The sequence below is a fragment of the Perca flavescens genome, chromosome 24 (assembly GCF_004354835.1).
Source record: "Perca flavescens isolate YP-PL-M2 chromosome 24, PFLA_1.0, whole genome shotgun sequence".
Taxonomy (NCBI): Eukaryota; Metazoa; Chordata; class Actinopteri; order Perciformes; family Percidae; genus Perca; species Perca flavescens.
Genome location: NC_041354.1, coordinates 11396487 through 11415393, shown reverse-complemented (window position 1 = coordinate 11415393; position 18907 = coordinate 11396487). Strand labels below are relative to the sequence as shown.

At 42.5% G+C, this 18907-nt stretch overlaps 1 protein-coding gene across 1 annotated transcript in view; it reads left to right on the top strand.

Annotated features, from left to right (window-relative positions):
- LOC114550763 (striated muscle preferentially expressed protein kinase-like) overlaps positions 1 to 17851 on the top strand; it is a 31426-nt gene extending 13575 nt beyond the window's left edge. The window contains exons 17-38 of the mRNA XM_028571597.1: positions 80 to 252; positions 1022 to 1134; positions 1280 to 1448; positions 1943 to 2042; positions 3038 to 3238; positions 3740 to 3797; positions 3883 to 3960; positions 4080 to 4252; positions 4403 to 4429; positions 4536 to 4688; positions 4805 to 4847; positions 4943 to 5008; positions 5355 to 8106; positions 8189 to 8356; positions 9949 to 10071; positions 11048 to 11212; positions 11623 to 12286; positions 13282 to 13521; positions 14094 to 14317; positions 14501 to 14576; positions 16032 to 16181; positions 16279 to 17851. Of these exons, the coding sequence (XP_028427398.1) occupies positions 80 to 252; positions 1022 to 1134; positions 1280 to 1448; positions 1943 to 2042; positions 3038 to 3238; positions 3740 to 3797; positions 3883 to 3960; positions 4080 to 4252; positions 4403 to 4429; positions 4536 to 4688; positions 4805 to 4847; positions 4943 to 5008; positions 5355 to 8106; positions 8189 to 8356; positions 9949 to 10071; positions 11048 to 11212; positions 11623 to 12286; positions 13282 to 13521; positions 14094 to 14317; positions 14501 to 14576; positions 16032 to 16181; positions 16279 to 16516 (6154 nt within the window). The 3' untranslated portion in view covers positions 16517 to 17851. The remainder of the gene's footprint in view (positions 1 to 79; positions 253 to 1021; positions 1135 to 1279; positions 1449 to 1942; positions 2043 to 3037; positions 3239 to 3739; positions 3798 to 3882; positions 3961 to 4079; positions 4253 to 4402; positions 4430 to 4535; positions 4689 to 4804; positions 4848 to 4942; positions 5009 to 5354; positions 8107 to 8188; positions 8357 to 9948; positions 10072 to 11047; positions 11213 to 11622; positions 12287 to 13281; positions 13522 to 14093; positions 14318 to 14500; positions 14577 to 16031; positions 16182 to 16278) is intronic.
- Positions 17852 to 18907: the final 1056 nt, after the last annotated feature.

Below are 18907 nucleotides of genomic sequence, written 5' to 3'. Positions count from 1 at the left end.
GGACATTTGGGGGGGGGCTCAGGTCTTGATTGCTAGACTACAGATTTAACTGTGGTACATTGCCACTGTCTTCCCCTAGGAGGGGGGTGGCGTTGGTCAACAGACTGGGGATGTATGAGCTGAGCATGCCAGACGACGATCAACACACCCTGAAGCTCCAGCGAGTCAGGAGTGCAGACATCGGTCAGCTGGTGGTCACGGCCAGCAACCAGTTTGGCAGCGACCTCTGCACGCCTCAGCTGGCTATGGCAGGTCAGTTCAGTCCAGGCAGAACACCACATGATACATTTAGCTTTTCAGTTTGAATCCAAAGAACTTACTACTTACACTTGGCAGCAGTTAATGCCAACAAAGGGAAGCGGTGTGTAATTTAAATTGAGCTTTAGCTATTTTTGAAGTAAAGGATCATGAATTTAGAATAGCTTCTCTAAAAATGACTTTGAAGTAAAGACTTGTGCCTCCTGCCTCGTCATTGTTGGAATTAAGGTTTTTAAATATACAAAGACGTCAGCATCCTCAGGGTGTCACGGAAGACCAGGAGACAGACTGGAGTAGTGAAGCAGATGTTTATTAACAATGATCCAACAGAGAGCAGGAAGCAACAGGATACAAAGTACTGGTAAGGCAAACTTGGAGAGACTAGGCATAACATGTGTGAGTCAGAGCATCATGTAGCAACGAGACTAGACAAAGAGTGTGTGGTTGTGCTGCTTATGTAGGTGGTTGTTGATTAGCTGCAGGTGGTGAACTGAGGATGAGGCTTGATGAGGTGCAGGTGTGTGTAATCAGTACTGAGGGGACTGGGAGCGACTGATCTGCGTGAGTGACGAGGAGTATGAATCAGTGGGAGGAGTGTGTGCTGGAGAATGAGAGGGAGGAGTGAGTGCTGGTGCCGGTGGGACCTTGACACAGGGGGCTTTTGTATCTATTTAGAATTATTATTGTGGTAAAAAAAAAATGTATTTATATGAGAAAATGAGAATATATATACGGTCTCTCTTTTTTACTTATTCTTTTGTAGTGCCTCCTAAATTTGAAACCATCATGGAGGATGTGGATGTGCACATTGGGGAGACGTCCCGTCTGGCTGTTGTGGTTGAAGGGAAACCAGACCCAGATATTCTGTGGTATAAGGTAAAATTGTATATCAGATAAAGAGTGTTTCCTTTTGTATTTATTTCAACAACAAAAAAAAAGGGGTTGCAGCACAACAGCCAGAAATTGGCAGAATTATTAGTGTAATCTGAAACCATATTAACAGTTGATCGGTCTGTCGCAGGATGATGTGCTTCTCTCTGAGAGCAGCCACTTCACCTTTGTGTACGACGACCCAGAATATTCCCTCGTTGTCCTCAACGCCCGCCCCGAACACTCCGGCGTGTACACCTGCACTGCAAAGAACCTGGCCGGCTCTAACTCCTGCAAAGCTGAACTCACAGTTCATACAGGTCAGCGGTCCCAACAACACTGTCTGCACACACATACTTTCCATGTGGACAGAGTCATCCGAGGAAAAAAGGACTGTAATTCCGTGAGAGTCGAAATGAAGAAAGATATGAGGAGGTTGCATCTTTTGATGATATATTCTCAATCAGTTTTGTGTTGAGAATCATTTAAATGGTGATATAATGAGAAGTCTCTTCCAAAAAAAGTGCTACACCGACGGGCTTTTCCTCCACTTGCCGTCGATCTTCACCATTTAGTTTAGATTATATCCATTTACTGATGCAGCACACGCCAATATAAGCTGGTTGTTGTTGAAAATTATACCTCTAAATCTACACCATATGGGCGAGACCACCAGGTGTTTAGAGACTACAATATGAAACCATCTGTCACTAAGCTGGCACACATGTACAGCCAAACACGCGCACGCGCGCGCACACACACACACACACACACAAACACACATTAAAAATGCCTCTGTTGGTGCTCCCTGCAGAGCGAAAAGAAGCAGCAGAGCCAATGGAGGATGAAGGAACCATTCTGAGGAAAATGAGGCGTTTGACGGATTACTATGATATCCACAAAGAGATAGGGAGGTGAGTGTGTGTGTGTGTGTGTGTGTGTGTGTGTGTGTGTGTGTGTGTGTGTGTGTGTGTGTGTGTGTGTGTGTGTGTGTGTGTGTGTGTGTGTGTGTGTGAGAGACTGACCACACACTCATTCTGTCTCGCATCCCTTCACATGCAGCAAGTACATCAGCGTTTAATGGCTGTTTGAGCGCTGAGGGTCAGGGCTGTTGGAGGGCAGGCAGTCTCACCTGCTTAACAACAGTAGACAGAGACAAAAGAGATGAGTCACCAGCCTGAGTGGAGTGAACACATTAGCCGACAGAGGATTTGTTTTGGTCTGACTTGGTGGAGAAGGGCTTTTACTGTGAATTGTAAAGCAATTGGAACAGGCAGATTGGAAAATCTGTTTTCCAACAGACAATGTGTTTTGGTTGTTAAATAGAGCAAGCAAACTTAAATAGAATACATATTTCTTCTCCCAAACACCTCACACAAAAAAACAAAAAAAAAAACATTTACAGAGATCGAAAGTTAATTAGACAATGGCCATGTGTCCATCTTTGTCTCTCCATTCTCCTGTAGTAGTGCTACCTCTTGCAAAGAAGAATTTATTATTGAATTGAAGTGAAAAGGGCAAAACCATCAGTAATTCATTGGTTAAAACGTCTCTGTCCCTATTCTTGGAATACATTTTAGAGCTATTTTTATTCTCTAGGTATAAAGCTGCAAAAAGCTAGTGAATTGACATTTAAGTGGACACTATTTTGTAGACTGTTAACAAGAGTCAAGTATGAACATCCATGCTCTTAATATTATGAAAAAAAGAGGCAATCCCCCCTTGAAAATATTCTTTTGATGTAATTTGTTAATATCTCATGAAGTATGGAACTAAAGAATTCAACGTCAATTTGTAATTTCTTCACTGACTGTGGCACTGCTATTTTGGTTTTTCTTGTAGGACTGTTTAATAGAATAATAACTAACAGATTTAATTAAACCCAACTCGTTGCCGCTGTTTGATGCAGGGGTACCTTCTCCTATGTGAAGAGGGTGATTCAGAAAAAGGGAAAGGCCGAGTTCGCTGCCAAGTTCATTTCTGCGGGAGGAAGGAGGAAAGCCTTGGCCCTCCGAGAGATGGAGCTGCTGTCTGAGCTGGACAACGAGAGGGTCCTCTATTTCCATGATGCCTTTGAGAAGAAGAGTGTGGTAGTGCTCATCACAGAGTTGTATCCTTTCAGTGTAATGCTATTGTCTATGATTAGGAAATGTACTTTAATATGTTGCATTTATCGTGCAGTTTCTGTGAGTGACCTACAGTATATTATCCTGCAACAACAGACTAGGGTTTTAAGCTCTTGTTGTTAAGACAATACAAGTTTTTTCTAACGAGGGCAAACATGTTCATATCTTTAAGTCAAAAATCACTACCTTTAAATTGTATCTGCTTCGTTGCTGATTAAAACTGCTCTTAAATGCACCTCAAGGACACGAAAGATCCAAAGCATTAATCCTGATGTCTTCTGCAGTCCCCTGGAGGCATGAATGAAGCGCAGCACAGCTTTTTCTCTCTGACTCATCGCCGATGAGTGGAATTAACAAGAGATAGGATGTGTGGGAGTTTTGCTCATTTATAATTCATTTCTCATGCACCTACCACTTGGACTGTGCAGTCAAGTCACAGCTCTGTTTTTTTGTGTGTTTTTTTTTTCCTTAACTGTTGTGTGAAGATGTCACGAGGACTTGCTGGAAAGAATGGCCAAAAAAACAACAGTCAAGGAACTGGAGGTGTGTGTATGTGCTTCTGCTGACTGCACTGCGCTATCATTACATAACATGACTGTTACGTTCATTCCCTTATGTTTCTCTACAGATCCGCTCTAGTGTTCAGCAGGTTTTGGAAGGTCTTCGTTATCTTCACCAAAAAAACATAGCTCACCTGGACATAAAGGTATCGGCCCATCCCGCATCTGGCGCGGCATCAAATGTATTTGATCAACATTGCTTACAAGATTGTTATACCCTTGTTATGTACCTAACACTGTTGTGTTTGTGTACACCCCTCTCTAGCCAGAAAATATTTTAATGGCAAGTCCCGGGAGTGACCAGATCCGCATTTGTGACTTTGGTAATGCCATGAAATTGGATACTTCGGAGGAGTGCTACTGCAAATACGGCACGCCAGAATTTGTTGCACCAGAGATTGTTAACCAAACTCCCGTCTCCACGGCAACAGACATATGGTGAGCCACCTGTTCTCCAGCGTGGAGAAGTGACTACACCCTGAAGGCGATACCTTGTTCTCTGCAACAAAATAAAGTCTTTTACTCTGCTTTAATTTGATGTTGTTTCCAAAAATCCACTTGTCATTCATCTGTCCTGCTCTCCTACAGGCCTGCTGGTGTCATCACGTACCTCTGGTATGTTATATAGATGTGTTACTACTTTTTATAGTTAAAATATAATGGATCAAGAACAGAAAGCTTTCTTTTGTTGATAATGATGTGTTTTTATTTTTTATTTTAGCCTGACTGGTGTGTCTCCCTTTGCTGGTGAAAATGACAGAGCTACTGCCTTAAACATCCGTAACTACAATGTGGCATTCGAAGAGGGCATGTTCACTGACCTCTGCAAAGAAGCAAAGGGATTTGTCATCAAGCTTTTGGTAGCGGACCGACTGTAAGCATCTTGATGATTATTTTACCATAAACCTATGTAAACATAAATAAGTTGTCTAAACAGTAGCATGCCCCTCCTTCATATTCCTGCATGTGCATTTTTTTCCCCTATTCTAGGAGGCCCAGTGCCATTGAGTGCCTTCGTCATCCTTGGTTCAAGGTAAGTTATCATTTAGAAAATGCATCACCCATCCTCAAACTATTTACATGTGTAATAGGATTTTAATGTATATCTCCACTCTTTTTGTCTTGCAGTCACCAACGAACAAGAGCATCAGCACAGCGATGCTAAAGCAAGTTTTGTCTAGAAGGCGATGGCAAGTAAGCCACTGCACATGAAAGATTAAGACACAGAGTGCTGATTCCCACATTTCTCAGACATAGTTTGGAGTAGTCCCAAATTTACCATACTCATGAATTAAATGAAAATATTTCCTAAAAAAAAAAAAAAAAAAAAAAAAAAAAAAGGTTAGACCTAGTCCTAGGACTAAATTAACGCCCAACTTAAACCTCCAAAGGTGGAAGGTAGTTTTTTTGTCTATTTCAACCAAAACCAAGTTTCAGTCTGACAGGTGTATTTTTGACTCAGACCTGGAGACTTTGCATATGAAGTAGGGGGAAATAAATATAAACTATCTCCCGTTGTCCTCTGTTGTCCTTTTTTCAGCGTTCTCTTATCAGCTACAAATCCAAGATGGTGATGCGGTCGATCCCAGAGCTTTTGAATGACTCATCCAACCACGTCTCCATCGCTGTGGCCCGGCATTTAAAAGAAGGCTCCCCACCACCCTCCTCTTCCTCTGACTCCGACGCGGATGTGGACGAGCTTCCCTTCATCCCTATGCCACTGTCCATGGTCTTTTCTGGTTCCAGGGTCTCCCTTAACGAGATCCCGGGGGACGAAGATGCCACTGGATGGCCCAGTGTCGCTGCTCATGGGACGAAGAAAAAGGACAACGTGGAGGTAGGTACGAGAGGAGGGGCAAATAAAAGTGCAAAAGATGAAGCGGAAACCCCAGATGACGAGAAAATGGAAAATACACAACGAGCTCCTCTAAAAAAAGGATCAAGTGTGGAGTCGGAAGAATCCCAGACGAAATCCAGGCGGGCTACCATGAGGAGAGGCAGCTCTGCTGATTCAGCACTGCTTCTCCACATTGACCCAGAGGAAGGAAATGTAAACAAGGACTCAGAAGCAAGTAACAAGAGCCTGAAAAAGGCTGTTTCTATGGAACTACCCAATCGCAGCCCGAGCCCCAGGGCGGCGAAATTAAGCCAGGAGGATTATGCCCTAAAACTGGAACTGATGAGACAGCGGTTGCTAAGGGGAGGAAATGTGGACAAAAAGATGAGCGGCCTGCGAGGGCCCTTGTTTGAAACACTCGGCATGGAAGACGAGAGGCGGACAGGGTCTCTTGATCGGAACTTGAGGAGATCCAGAGCGGGGCCATCAACTCTCTCCAGAGCGGCGTCTTCAGAGAGCCCTACAGAGGACACGCCAAAGACCAAAGTTTTTCGTAAAAGCGCCTCCTTCACTCAGGGGGATTCTGAGCCCATGCCCCTGCACCGCAGGTTTGGAGCCCCCTTAGAGATCCCATCGATGGGCAACGGTAGCATAGAAGGAAAGAAGCTCCAGGAGGCAATCTCAATGTCCGCACTCACAGAACAAACAACACTGGAGTCTATATCTGCCTCACCTACAAAAAAGACTTCAGCTACACTCCCAACACCAGGAGGATTGGACCAACAGCAAAAACAGAACAATGTGAAAGAACATAAGGATATGCAAAGTATGAATGAGAAGAACATGGATGGGATAACCGAGAAAAGGACCAAAACCCAGTTAGAAAAGCCAGGCCCAGTAGAATCTGAGTCTAGCTCACCCTCTGTAATTACTCCTATAATTGTAATAGAGGAGGATGATGAAGAAGAAGAAGAAGAGAGTAAAGGAAGGGAAGAAGAAGAGCTACATATTAATGAAAAGGATATGAAGGGAGATGACACACAAAATGGTAAACCGGCATCCGCATATGCAAGTGTCATTCAAGCTGTCGCAGCGCAATCTGTAACATCTGACAAGGCCCAATCCGAGCCTCCAGCCACGCCACATGATACAAAGTCCACAGAAATCCCCACATTGCCGGAACATCCAGCAGTATTTGCTAAAGTAGCAACTGCTGAGCGATCTCCTAGCTCTGTTTCCACATCATCGAACCCCGATCTGGCTGCCATCCCCCGTCGGCCAATGCTCAGAACGGACATCAAAGACATTGACTCGGAGGAGGTCTTTGAAGCCAGGTTTAAGAAGCGGGAGTCGTCTTTGACCCGTGGCCTCCGAAAACTGACCAGAAACAAATCAGAGGAGAAATCCCCCGTACTAAACCGGAAGGTGGGCGAGGGAGGTGAAGAGGTTTATAGGCCGGGGCCAAGGGGGGCACCTCTTGAAATGGTACCAAAAGGACTACAGGAGAAATCCAAATCTGTTCAAGATTTAAGAGAAGAAGAGAAGGAAACAGGCTTCGGCCTAATCGGGAGGTTTTCCTTGCGGGCCAAGAGGTCAACATCCGTTGATAAGAAGGGGGAGAAGCCAAAGGAGGAAAAGCACCAGGATGTGCAAGAAACTGCTGGAAGCAAGAGGGTTTCATGGACAGTTGGGCGCAGTAAGTCCCTGGATACAAAGGAGCTGAACAGTGCAGGGGCACAGGGGCGGCCGGATGAGCGAGAACAAAGAAAAGCTGAGGAGTCATCGGTTTCTGCTATGAGGCGCAGGTTTGAGTCCAAAGTGGCAGGAATCTCTGCCAAAATAAGGACCCAGTCAGAGGAGAGGAAGGTCAAAGACGCTGGTGGGAGTCAGAAAGAGCTGGTGCAAAATGATTTGAAGAAAGCCACTGAGTCCCCTGTCCTGGCGATGCGACGGAAGTTTGAGAAAAAAGTGGCAGGAATTTCCTCGAAAATCCGCAGCCAGTCTGAGGAGAGAAAAGAGGATGAAGAGGGAAAGAGGACACCCCTGTTTACCCGCCATCGTCATTCCCAGTCTGAGGGGCGAGGACTCAAAGGAATGGGCATCCCCGAGAATCAACTAGCAAAACAGGCCGGCGCTGCTGCGTCCAAGGAATCGATTGAATCCGCTTCTAGCATCCATTCCGAAAAAGCCTCAGAAACTGACAGGCGATCACGGTGGGACAGGTGGGGTTTGACAAGGGGCAAGAAAGACAAAACCTCCTCTCAATCTGATCTGCCTTCATCTGTCCCCAAAGAGGATGGTTTGTCAAAAAGCCAGCAGTTCATCCGTTCCGCTTCGGATTTTGCCCCCGTGTTCCACATCAAACTGAAAGACTGCATCTTATTGGAGGGGGAACCTGTCACGCTTAGCTGCCTTCCAGCTGGAAGCCCACATCCAGAAATCACATGGACGATAGGTATCACTTATATTCTCCCGTTTTGTGGTTTTATCCAAAAGCTGCCGTTCAGCTGCTGAATTTTTTTTTCTGTGCATTCCAGATCGGAAACCGTTGCAGGTGGATGACCGAATCAACCTGAGGTCCCACCCTGATGGCAGGCAGCTTCTTATGATCACAAAGTCCAGCCGAAGGGACGCTGGAGTTTACGAATGCATTGCTACCAACCCTATAGCTACCATCACCACCTCCTGCACGTTGTCAATAGCTTGTAAGTAGATGGTTTAGCCCGTAGCTATTCAGAAACTGTTGTTTTGTAGTTATTGTATAGATTGGGGGAAATGGGAATTGGGGGAAATCGTATTCATTAACTTCAGCGCTGCAAATTACAACATGGAACGAGTTCTCTTCCCAGAGGCAAAGCTGCTCCTTTGCCTTTCATGGACATAATTATTATCATGATGTGATGTATTTTACATAATTTAGTTTTAATTGCAGGAAGAATGGCATGAATATTAATACAGTTGAAATGATCGTTAATGTCAGGAGATTAACGTTACAGTAGATTATTATAATGGATTTGAGGCCCTTCTCGTATTCATCATGCAATAGGAGCAATTTATGCTTTCTGGGATTTGAAATCGTCAGCGGCGGGTCATATTCAAGACTCCAGTCATGCCTTTGCACAAATAGTGTGTAATGAAAACTGCCAACGCTGCCCACAAATGCAACAATAATAATGAGATTTTTGAGGCTTCAATGGAAAATATATTTCTCAGATACCTGGTGCAATCGATTGCATTTGAACTATTTGTTATGGCTATGGACATGTAGTATTTCTTATCTCAACCACTGATGGTATTTGTCTCCCCCTGATAATCTGTCAGCAGAGTGAAAAAAAATACTTCAGACAGCTTATCTCGCCTGAAGACATTGACTCCATTGTTCATAGCCGTGCATAGGCTTAATGGAAATGCATTTTGAAATAAAGGAATGACACTATTTGTGTCAAGTTTGGTTTGGTGTAAAAACCAAACTCATACCATCTGGACTGTTTCTGTTCCCCCGGGCTTGATTTAATTAACATCTCTCTTTTCTGCTTTGGTATCTTGAATCTCAACGTGCTTAATGTGACATTTTCATGTAAATACATGAACAAACTGAAAACAGTGATTGCTATAACAGATTTGTAATGTAAACTATGCTAAATTCATGCTGTCGGTCTAAGTCTTCCCCATGAAAGTTAAACATCAGGCAGTTGTTTGGAAAAGAACTGGAAAAACTGCCTCAAGCATGATCAGTGATGATTAAACAGACAAACCCCCAACTACAGAAAGTCAAACCATTTCAACCTAAAGACATCAGATTATCGTTGATTGACAATTGGCCTCTGGGAAGTGTAGTTAAAAAAAACACCCTACCAATGAGCAAAGCAAAAGAATAGAAAAAAACAAATGTAAAGATTACCACTTGGCATGCAAAAGCACCTTTTATGAAGGCCTGTACAAGACCCAATTCAATCTTGCTCGCACAGTAGTAAAGCTGTGCACTCATACTTGTACAACACAAACAACTGAAAACCCCCATTATAATGCACACTTTACAGTGACTACACACACTTAAAACCACATGCACAAAACAGTTAAAACCCTGCACACACACATGAAAATCCTCTTGACTAAACCAACCCAAAGGAATATCTTACATTTCTAAACCCAGGGTGGGTTTGCTGACCACAAGTGCACTCGCACAATCACACTTGCTCAGTATAACCACACTAGAGCCTGCAATGATCTGTCATGTGTCTGCATTCCTGTGTACCCTCATCTAATTTGTCTTTCTTTTTTTTCCCCCCGTTTTAAGATGTCCCAAAACAGCCAGGGACCCCTGAAGTCCCCCAAACTTACAACAACACAGCCCTGGTGCTCTGGAAGCCAGCAGACACCAGGTCCCCGTGCAGCTACACCCTGGAAAGAAAAACAGAAGGTGAGTGAGTAGTGACATTCTTTCACTCCACTTTTATTCATCCTTCAGCAGCATGCAGATCATCCAAAGAAATAAAACAAAAGTTATGAAATGCGTCGCTGCTATTTGCTTTGTAGGTAGCTTTGAGGGCTTTAAAACCGCATTCCCGTTGTGTACTATTGTCAGTGTGATGTGGTATTCTTAGGAGGTAGCAGTGTTTGAAGAGCTTTGACTATGTTTGGCTTTGTACCGTATGTGAAGAGTGCTCGAGGAAATAAGTTTCCAAATCCAGAGACACCGCTTAGACAGAGAAAATGAGTCAGCCCACAAGGGAATAGTGACTGTACCAGTGCTGCTGTCAAAGTGGTTTGTCAGTATGCATGATGAATCATCATTATCTCATAATGTGGTGGATAAAAATAAAGTCACACAAACTTGGAGTAGCAGACTCTGAGTTTGTCAATACTTTCATTCTGGCATGTATTGCCTCGTTGTCTCATTCCAAATGTAATCGTTGCCAGGCAGCATTGATGTAGGTATTCACAGAAGAATGCGTCTAATTACCTAATTTACCTTCACTGTGCATGCATAAAATATAAGATACTGTGACAGGTGATATTACAGCAGGCAAACTGAGCATTAAGTTTGTAGATGCACAACAATTGACTTTTATCCATGTGGATGTCTAGATTTTCTATCAGTTTGACAACACCGCCATCTGGTGTTCAATATGTGAGCTACAGAAAGTCATTTGTCACTCGAGAAAACACAAGATCAGGATTTATTTTCTAATTTTTACTTATTCAACATTGTTTCCCCCAAGAATCGTCTTTCTTCTCTTCCTAATTTCACTTACCATACATATATATCCAGTATGCATACTTCAATATTTACAAATATCGTTACAGCATTTGGTTGCCTCATTTATGACTCCATCCATTAAGATGGCTGCAGTATCATATAAAGCACGCTCTTTTTGTTTCCCTCTGTCCTGCAGGGGATTCTAATTGGCTGACTGTGGCCACCGGAGTTGTCGACTGCTACTACAACGTCACAGACCTGCCACCAGGCGGGTCCTTTAGATTCCGCGTCGCCTGCGTCAACAAGGCAGGACAGGGGCCGTACAGCAGCTGCTCTGCTCCAGTCAGCCTGGACTCAACAGGTATTTTACATGGTCAAAATGAAAATAACCGCACAGAGTTAAGGGAAATAAATACTTAGCTGGAATTGTACTGGAAAGACTAAATAATGTAAATTTTTCAAAGTCACACTGAGTGGTATATGTGATTTGTATATTTTAATATATTGTCTGCAGAAAACTAAATCAAGGCTACACGAGGAATAAAATGCAATGACAAATCATGAGCATAATGGCAAAGTCTAAGACAGATATCACATTTTATAATGCTATTGTCATGTAGCCCAGCCCAACTGTAAAGTAGTGAATGTTTTAAATGGATAAGGAAGGCTACAGTAACAACAGGGTAGGTAAAAGCAATAACTAAAGGTCATCACTTAAAAGTGTATCTATAGAAAAAACGTTGTAATTCATCTGTCACTCTGTTTTAACAGCTGGAGGAGCTTCGCCTGCCCTAGCCGTCGTAAAGACGGCCCCCGCTGTGCTTGAATCAGTTGTCACCTCCACAGTGACCGCGCCGCCACTCAAACCGGTTCAGAACTACGCTCCCAGGATTGCTGTCTCCACCGTCGCTTCCACTTCCGCCTCTCCAAAAGATGCAGCCTCCCCCGCTGCTCTACCTCTCCCGCCCACACCGGCATCTAAAACAGTGGTCACCCCAAGTCCTCCGCCCTCTCTGCCCTCCAGCCCGACAGCAAACCCACCGCTGCCATCTGCGCTTCCCTCTTCGCCCACAGTCAAGGCTCCTCCACCCTTTGTCATCCCCAAACCCCAGAGTCCAGTAAACGTGGTGTCTCCCATGACCCAGAACCCGCCAATATCACCGCCGCCCCCTCTTGTAACCCCGCCATCGACACCGACCAAACCAGCAGTGGCCTCTGTGCCCACGTACATCCCCAGCACCGCCGCCACTGCTCGCGTGACCCCAACTCCTGTCTCCTTTACGCCGCAAGTGCTCCAGACCTCCAGCCTGAGCCCCATTGGTGAGGGGGCCAGTACCCCCACCAGAGGCACCCCATCAGGACAAACTACGCCCTCCACTGCTCTACGACAGGGGGTTCCACAGAAACCCTACACGTTTCTTGATGAGAAAGCCAGGTGAGACAGATACTGACCTGGAAAAAAAAAAATTTAAAATGGCAATAAATCAGAGAAAACGTCATGGATAGACCCAATAAATAAATAAATTTACCAAACCAATTTAAGTTATTGATAAGGTCTTAATTGCAATATGATGGAGGTCATAAGTAGTCAATTCTTAACTGATTATGTTTTTATTTTAGATCTGAACAATGTGTGTACTGTAGGAGGAGTTTTCTCACCACATTCAACGCTGCTAGTCCGTTAAACCTGCAATGGAACCTGCACTAAGCCCAGGAGCTGCTGAAGTTAATTAATCCAGCTTTTTATGCACTTCTTTAGTGCCTGATGGTCTAAATGCACTTTCAGAGGTTACACCGAACTGAAACTGCTATTCTTAGGGACATTTGTATGGGTTTTGTGTGACTTGCAATATTTAAATTTAAATTGAGCTTTTAAGGGCTTTAGTTTGAAAATATTTACATCCTAATACCCATAAAAAACCTTATGGGGTCAAACACTTGTTCATATCTCTATGGAAATTCAATTTATGCATCCTGGTAATTGTAGTTTCAACAAAGCTTTAATTTAAAAACACTGGATTAAAAATATAAAATACAAGACGTTTCAGTGGTCATCCAAACACCTTCATCAGTTGTTTAGTGTGCACAAGAAGTAACTCTGGCCTTAATACACAGGGCAGTCACATGATCAGTGGCATGAAGTCACATGACTGCTAAGATGTAGTCCATTTGTGTTTGCCACAGAAGATGGTATCCCAGCAGCTTCAGATGATTCAAATCATTCATAATAATTAGGGCAAAGATAATGTATATCTCATAATGATAATGGTGACAAGTAAGAAAAATATTCATGTCTTTTTAAAAATCCTGGATTGGATTGGACAATTGGGACAACATTGTATTATACGGTCATGACAAGATGAATTTTCTCCTACTTAAGTTTTTTTTTTTTTTATAATAGTTTCATATGTTTATTTTTTTTTTTGCCAGGGGTCGTTTTGGAGTCATCCGAGAGTGCCGTGAGAACACGACGGGCAAAATCTACATGGCAAAGATCATTACCTACAGCCAGGAGAACAAGCAGGAAGTGCTGAAGGAGTACGAGATCCTGAAATCCCTTCACAATGAAAAGGTCATGGCTCTGCACGAAGCCTACGTCACGCCGCGCTACCTGGTGCTCGTGGCCGAGTACTGCACCGGCAAAGAGCTGCTGTTCAGCCTCATAGACAGGTAGGAGGACGGATCTGTCACCTCCATACTGAGATACACAAACTATAGACAGACTTACACAGCAGAGGGGCTAGAGAGAAGACCTTTTCCTTCTTAGATGCAGTCCATTTGGTGGGTTGGGTCAACAATGTTACTTTTATTTTTTGTTTAACTAAATTGTACTTTAGTTAAACAAGTTGTTTAGAGTATAAGTGCATATATAAAGGCGGCATGGATGTTTAGGATTCTGTTTAGTTATTCCCAAGGGAATTGCAAAAATCTTTCAATCACAGAAATTGGGAGATGTTGACTGAGAACCTCCTTTTTGCTCGTGATCCGTAACAGATTGCCATCACAGCTCTAAACATTCAATTACAGAAATAGGACTAATCTTGCTGAGTGATCTCTCTATCTTGCCTGTTTTGAACTGCATTTGCAGCACGTGTCCCATTATGTGTATGTGAGGGTTTGGTTTGTGGAAGGCTATGGCGTGTGCGTATGAATGTGTACTTCTAGGCACCAGAAGGAGTAGCACTTAAATTTCGTTGTGACAATGTTTTACAATGACAAATAAATGATTCTGATTCTCACAGGTTCCGTTACTCCGAGGACGACGTGGCGGGTTACCTGGTCCAGATCCTCCAGGGAGTCGAGTACCTCCACAACCGCCGCGTCCTCCACCTAGACCTCAAGCCCGACAACATCATGGTGACCAACCTCAACGCCATCAAGATTGTGGACTTTGGAAGTGCTCAGAGCTTCAACCCCCTCAGCCTCAAACGCCAGGACTCAGGAGCAGGAACACTGGAGTACATGGGTGAGGACAAGAGCAACTTGTTTGACGTCTTTGATGTACGGATATTGTTCAGTTGTCTCTCTAACTCCAAATATTTTGAGCAAACTCACTTTTTAGGTTCCATAGATCCACTATTTACGCAAAGATTTGACAACCCTTGATCTTTTAATGTTTCTACATTTTCATCCTCAAATGTGATCTAAGCTCCGGAGATGGTAAAAGGTGAAGTGGTTGGTCCTCCTGCTGATATTTGGACCGTTGGCGTTGTCACCTACATTATGTAAGTGAGACGCACTTTTGGAATTTCAGATCGTAGAAATAACCTTTACCCTTTTTTTGTTGTTGTTTTTAGTAAGAAAAGACTTGTGTTTTTCTTAAAGGTCCCATGACATGGTGCTCTTTGGATGCTTTTATATAGACCTTAGTGGTCCCCTAATACTGTATCTGAAGTCTCTTTTATATATACCTTAGTGATCCCCTAATACTGTATCTGAAGTCTCTTTTATATAGACCTTAGTGGTCCCCTAATACTGTATCTGAAGTCTCTTTTATATAGACCTTAGTGGTCCCCTAATACTGTATCTGAAGTCTCTTTTATATAGACCTTAGTGGTCCCCTAATACTGTATCTGAAGTCTCTTTTATATAGACCTTAGTGGTCCCCTAATACTGTATCTGAAGTCTCTTTTATATAGGCCTTAGTGGTCCCCTAATACTGTATCTGAAGTCTCTTTTATATAGACCTTAGTGGTCCCCTAATACTGTATCTGAAGTCTCTTTTATATAGGCCTTAGTGGTCCCCTAATACTGTATCTGAAGTCTCTTTTATATAGACCTTAGTGGTCCCCTAATACTGTATCTGAAGTCTCTTTTATATAGACCTTAGTGGTCCCCTAATACTGTATCTGAAGTCTCTTTTATATAGACCTTAGTGGTCCCCTAATACTGTATCTGAAGTCTCTTTTATATAGACCTTAGTGGTCCCCTAATACTGTATCTGAAGTCTCTTTTATATAGACCTTAGTGGTCCCCTAATACTGTATCTGAAGTCTCTTTTATATAGACCTTAGTGGTCCCCTAATACTGTATCTGAAGTCTCTTTTATATAGACCTTAGTGGTCCCCTAATACTGTATCTGAAGTCTCTTTCCCAAAATTCAGCCTTGGTGCAGAATTACAGCCACTAGAGCCAGTCCCACAATGAGCTTTCCTTAGTATGTGCCATTTCTGTGTCTGTAGCTATTGAGGAGAGAGGGGGGGAGCAAGGTGGAGGGTGGGGGTGTGGCCTTGACCAACTGCCACTTTGCTCGTTTGAAAGCCATGATCTCTGTCTCTCTCATGGGTGGGCCAAATTCTCTGGGTGGGTAAAGCAGAGAAAGGGGAGGTAACCTTGCTCCTTATGACCTCATAAGGAGAAGATTCCAGATCGGCCCATCTGAGCTTTCATTTTCTCAAAGGCAGAGCAGGATACCCAGGGCTCGGTTTACACCTATCACCATTTCTAGCCACTGGGGGACAATAGGCAGGCTGGGGGAACTCATATTAATGTTAAAAAACCTCATAAAGTGAAATTTTCATGCCATGGGACTTTTAATGTGTCTTGTAATGTGTCAAGAGCTCAGTCAATAAGTACAATATTTTATAATTTGTAAAGTAGGTGCCACATTTTGCTAATTGATTGAATATTACATTGTTGAATGATCCTCCCAAACCTTGTTTTTTTCTGTTTACAACCAGGCTTAGTGGTCGACTGCCCTTCGAAGATAAAGACCCTCTACAAGTTGAATCCAAAATTCTAATGGCGAAGTTTGACCCGTCAAAACTGTACCCAAATGTGTCCCAAAGTGCCTCCGCCTTTCTCAAGAAGATGTTGAGCAGTTACCCATGGTGAGTGCCAACAAAATTGGATTGTTTTACGTCCTGTTAAAAAAAAAAATATATATATAAACTCTTACGTTCTGTGTATTTCTGTGTGCATTTCCAGGGCCCGTCCAAATTCACGAGACTGCTTCACACAAGCCTGGCTGCAGGACTCCTACCTTATGAAGCTGAGGAGACAGACTCTCACCTTCACTTCCAGCCGACTCAAAGAGTTCCTGGTGGAACAACAATGCCGCCGCACAGAGGGCGCTACCAAGCACAAGGTGATGCTGCGCACCTACCAGAGCTCACCCCAGTCTCCGGCATCTGGGACTGCACCGCATTTTCCCAGCCCGAAGTGAGATGACTGTGAAAACGCAGCTCCACACATGAGTTTGCGGAGTTGGATCTGCCAAATAACACCTCTGTGAACCACCGGCCACTGCATGAAAAATGTCAGCCTGCCTAGAGAGGCACAGGGGATGGGCAGATAGCTGGATATCGTTTAAATATCTAAAGAAAAGACAGGAGTCCATGTGTTATTTTGGGATACTTTAACATTCAACACTTAAGGGATTCTGAGATGAAACAAAAACACAAAGAGAAACGGAACAAGAAGCCTTAACGTGTTTCAGAAACTGATCAGAAACGATTAAGCCGCTGAAAGGACACAGGATGTTCTTTGATTTTCTTTGATTGATTGCACAATTTCTCTGTCACCTTGTGGATTCTGAAATTGCACATTAATATTTGGTTTAGATAAACATTGGTCTCCACTCTGCACGATCAGCCTGGAACATGTGTATCACTAGCGTTTTTACTGCGTTACCTTGTTTATGTCACTAAATTTAGTAGTGAACAACTCATGTGAATGTACCATGATTTAAGCTGCTAATTTATTTTTTGCATTTACTTACACTTTAAACACTCAAAACCAAAAATATTTTTTTTCTTAAAATTGTTTACTTTTTTCATGTTAATTTATTTGCATGTGTGTGTGTGTGTGTGCGTGCGCGTGCGCGCGAGCATTTTGATTCACTTTTCGAATTAGTATCAAGGCAAAAAAAAAATTAAAATAAGGAGTGTCCTTGTGATTGGTGTTAAAATTCACAGTAGAAACAAACTATTGTAGGGTGAGCTAGGAATTTATGGTAAAACTTCTTGTTCTGTGGTTAAAACTGAAGTCTAACTGTAATAAACTATGAACAGCAGTCCATAATGTAGATAACGTTTTACTTGGAAAAGTCATAAAATGGTAAATTGCTGTGGTTTCTTAGTATTACCCATCAGTTGGTCAGGTTGCTTAAATCGTGATCACCCAGTCAGTGCCTAAATCGGATTAATATCCAAAATATTTATCTTGTAAATGTGTCTCTATTGGTACTAATTCACAATTGATGAATTCTTTGAACAAAGCAAACATATGACTGCAATATTTGGACTTTACAACAACACAGATGCATATAGATTCTTACAAACATGCATACATTTCTACATGCATACACACTGTACATGCAGTCCTTGTAATAATAGAACGTCTTGTGTATTGCTCTATCACAGTGTTCCTTTTTGTATGAATTTGGACGGTTGAAGATTTGTAAATGTACCAATTTGCGGTGTTTATATGTGGGGGAAAAGTTGAAGATGTTTTTATGAGATAGTATGTAATAAACTGTTAATACAATTGGGAAAATTAACTTGCTTCTCTCTCTGTGGAATGCAGTTTTGGGCTCAGGGCTCCAAATTTTGATAACAGTTTTTAATTCTTTAGACGTTTTCTGCAAAAAGAATGCATTCATACACTTAACACCATTGTTCAGTCCCCCGCTTGTGAGCAAAACTGCAGTTTGTTTTGCTGAGGATCACCTGGAAACCTCAACCTTAGTTTGCTTGCTTGCAAAACACAATGCAAAAAGAATTTAACACCAGTGGCAACCAATAATAGCCTGAATACTGTATGTGTGTCCCCTACAATTCTGGCCATTTTATTATGTTCACACTGAAAAAAAGACAAATTAAGTATTAACTGAATTAAGTATAATGCTAACATGAAGACTAAAATTGCTTAATTTATGAGTGTAGTGTTTGACTACTAAGCACACCGGTAATTAATACCAATAATAATAGCCTCAATCCATTCAGGTGTGCCAGCTCAAGGACGCTAATGTTCATGCTGGCTCACTGTCATGGTTTAGAGGCACACTTACATGGAACACAGCCAGCATTAGAAATAGTATTTTACCCCATGCCTTTACTACTTTTTCAAGTCAAAATGTCTGTTGCATTGTGGCCCACAATGCAATACACAACACAAATGAAGAAGCTATTTACAGTTAGAAAAAGGAAAAAAGTAAGTTAGCAACAACAATATTTATATTTGGTGGCAGTACAGTATTGTGCAGTATTACATACTGTGACACAATATAAATGTGTCTATCATTTTTCCATTTGATATGTACAATTGTAAAACATTAATGGACAAAGTTGCAAATCAATGAGCAGGACTGCTTTCTGGCAACATAAGATATGTATTATTTTTGCATTAATTATTATTATTGCATAGGATTTTATCCATATTGCCCACCCCATGTACAGTAGGCCTATATGAAAATGCATGACTCATTGTTTACCCTTCCTAATTATAACAATATGCTGATACAAAGAAACACATCACAATAATCACACAGTAGGGAAAACATCCCAATTCTACGATATGGCAAATACAAGCAAATTATTTGCAAAAAAACATCTTT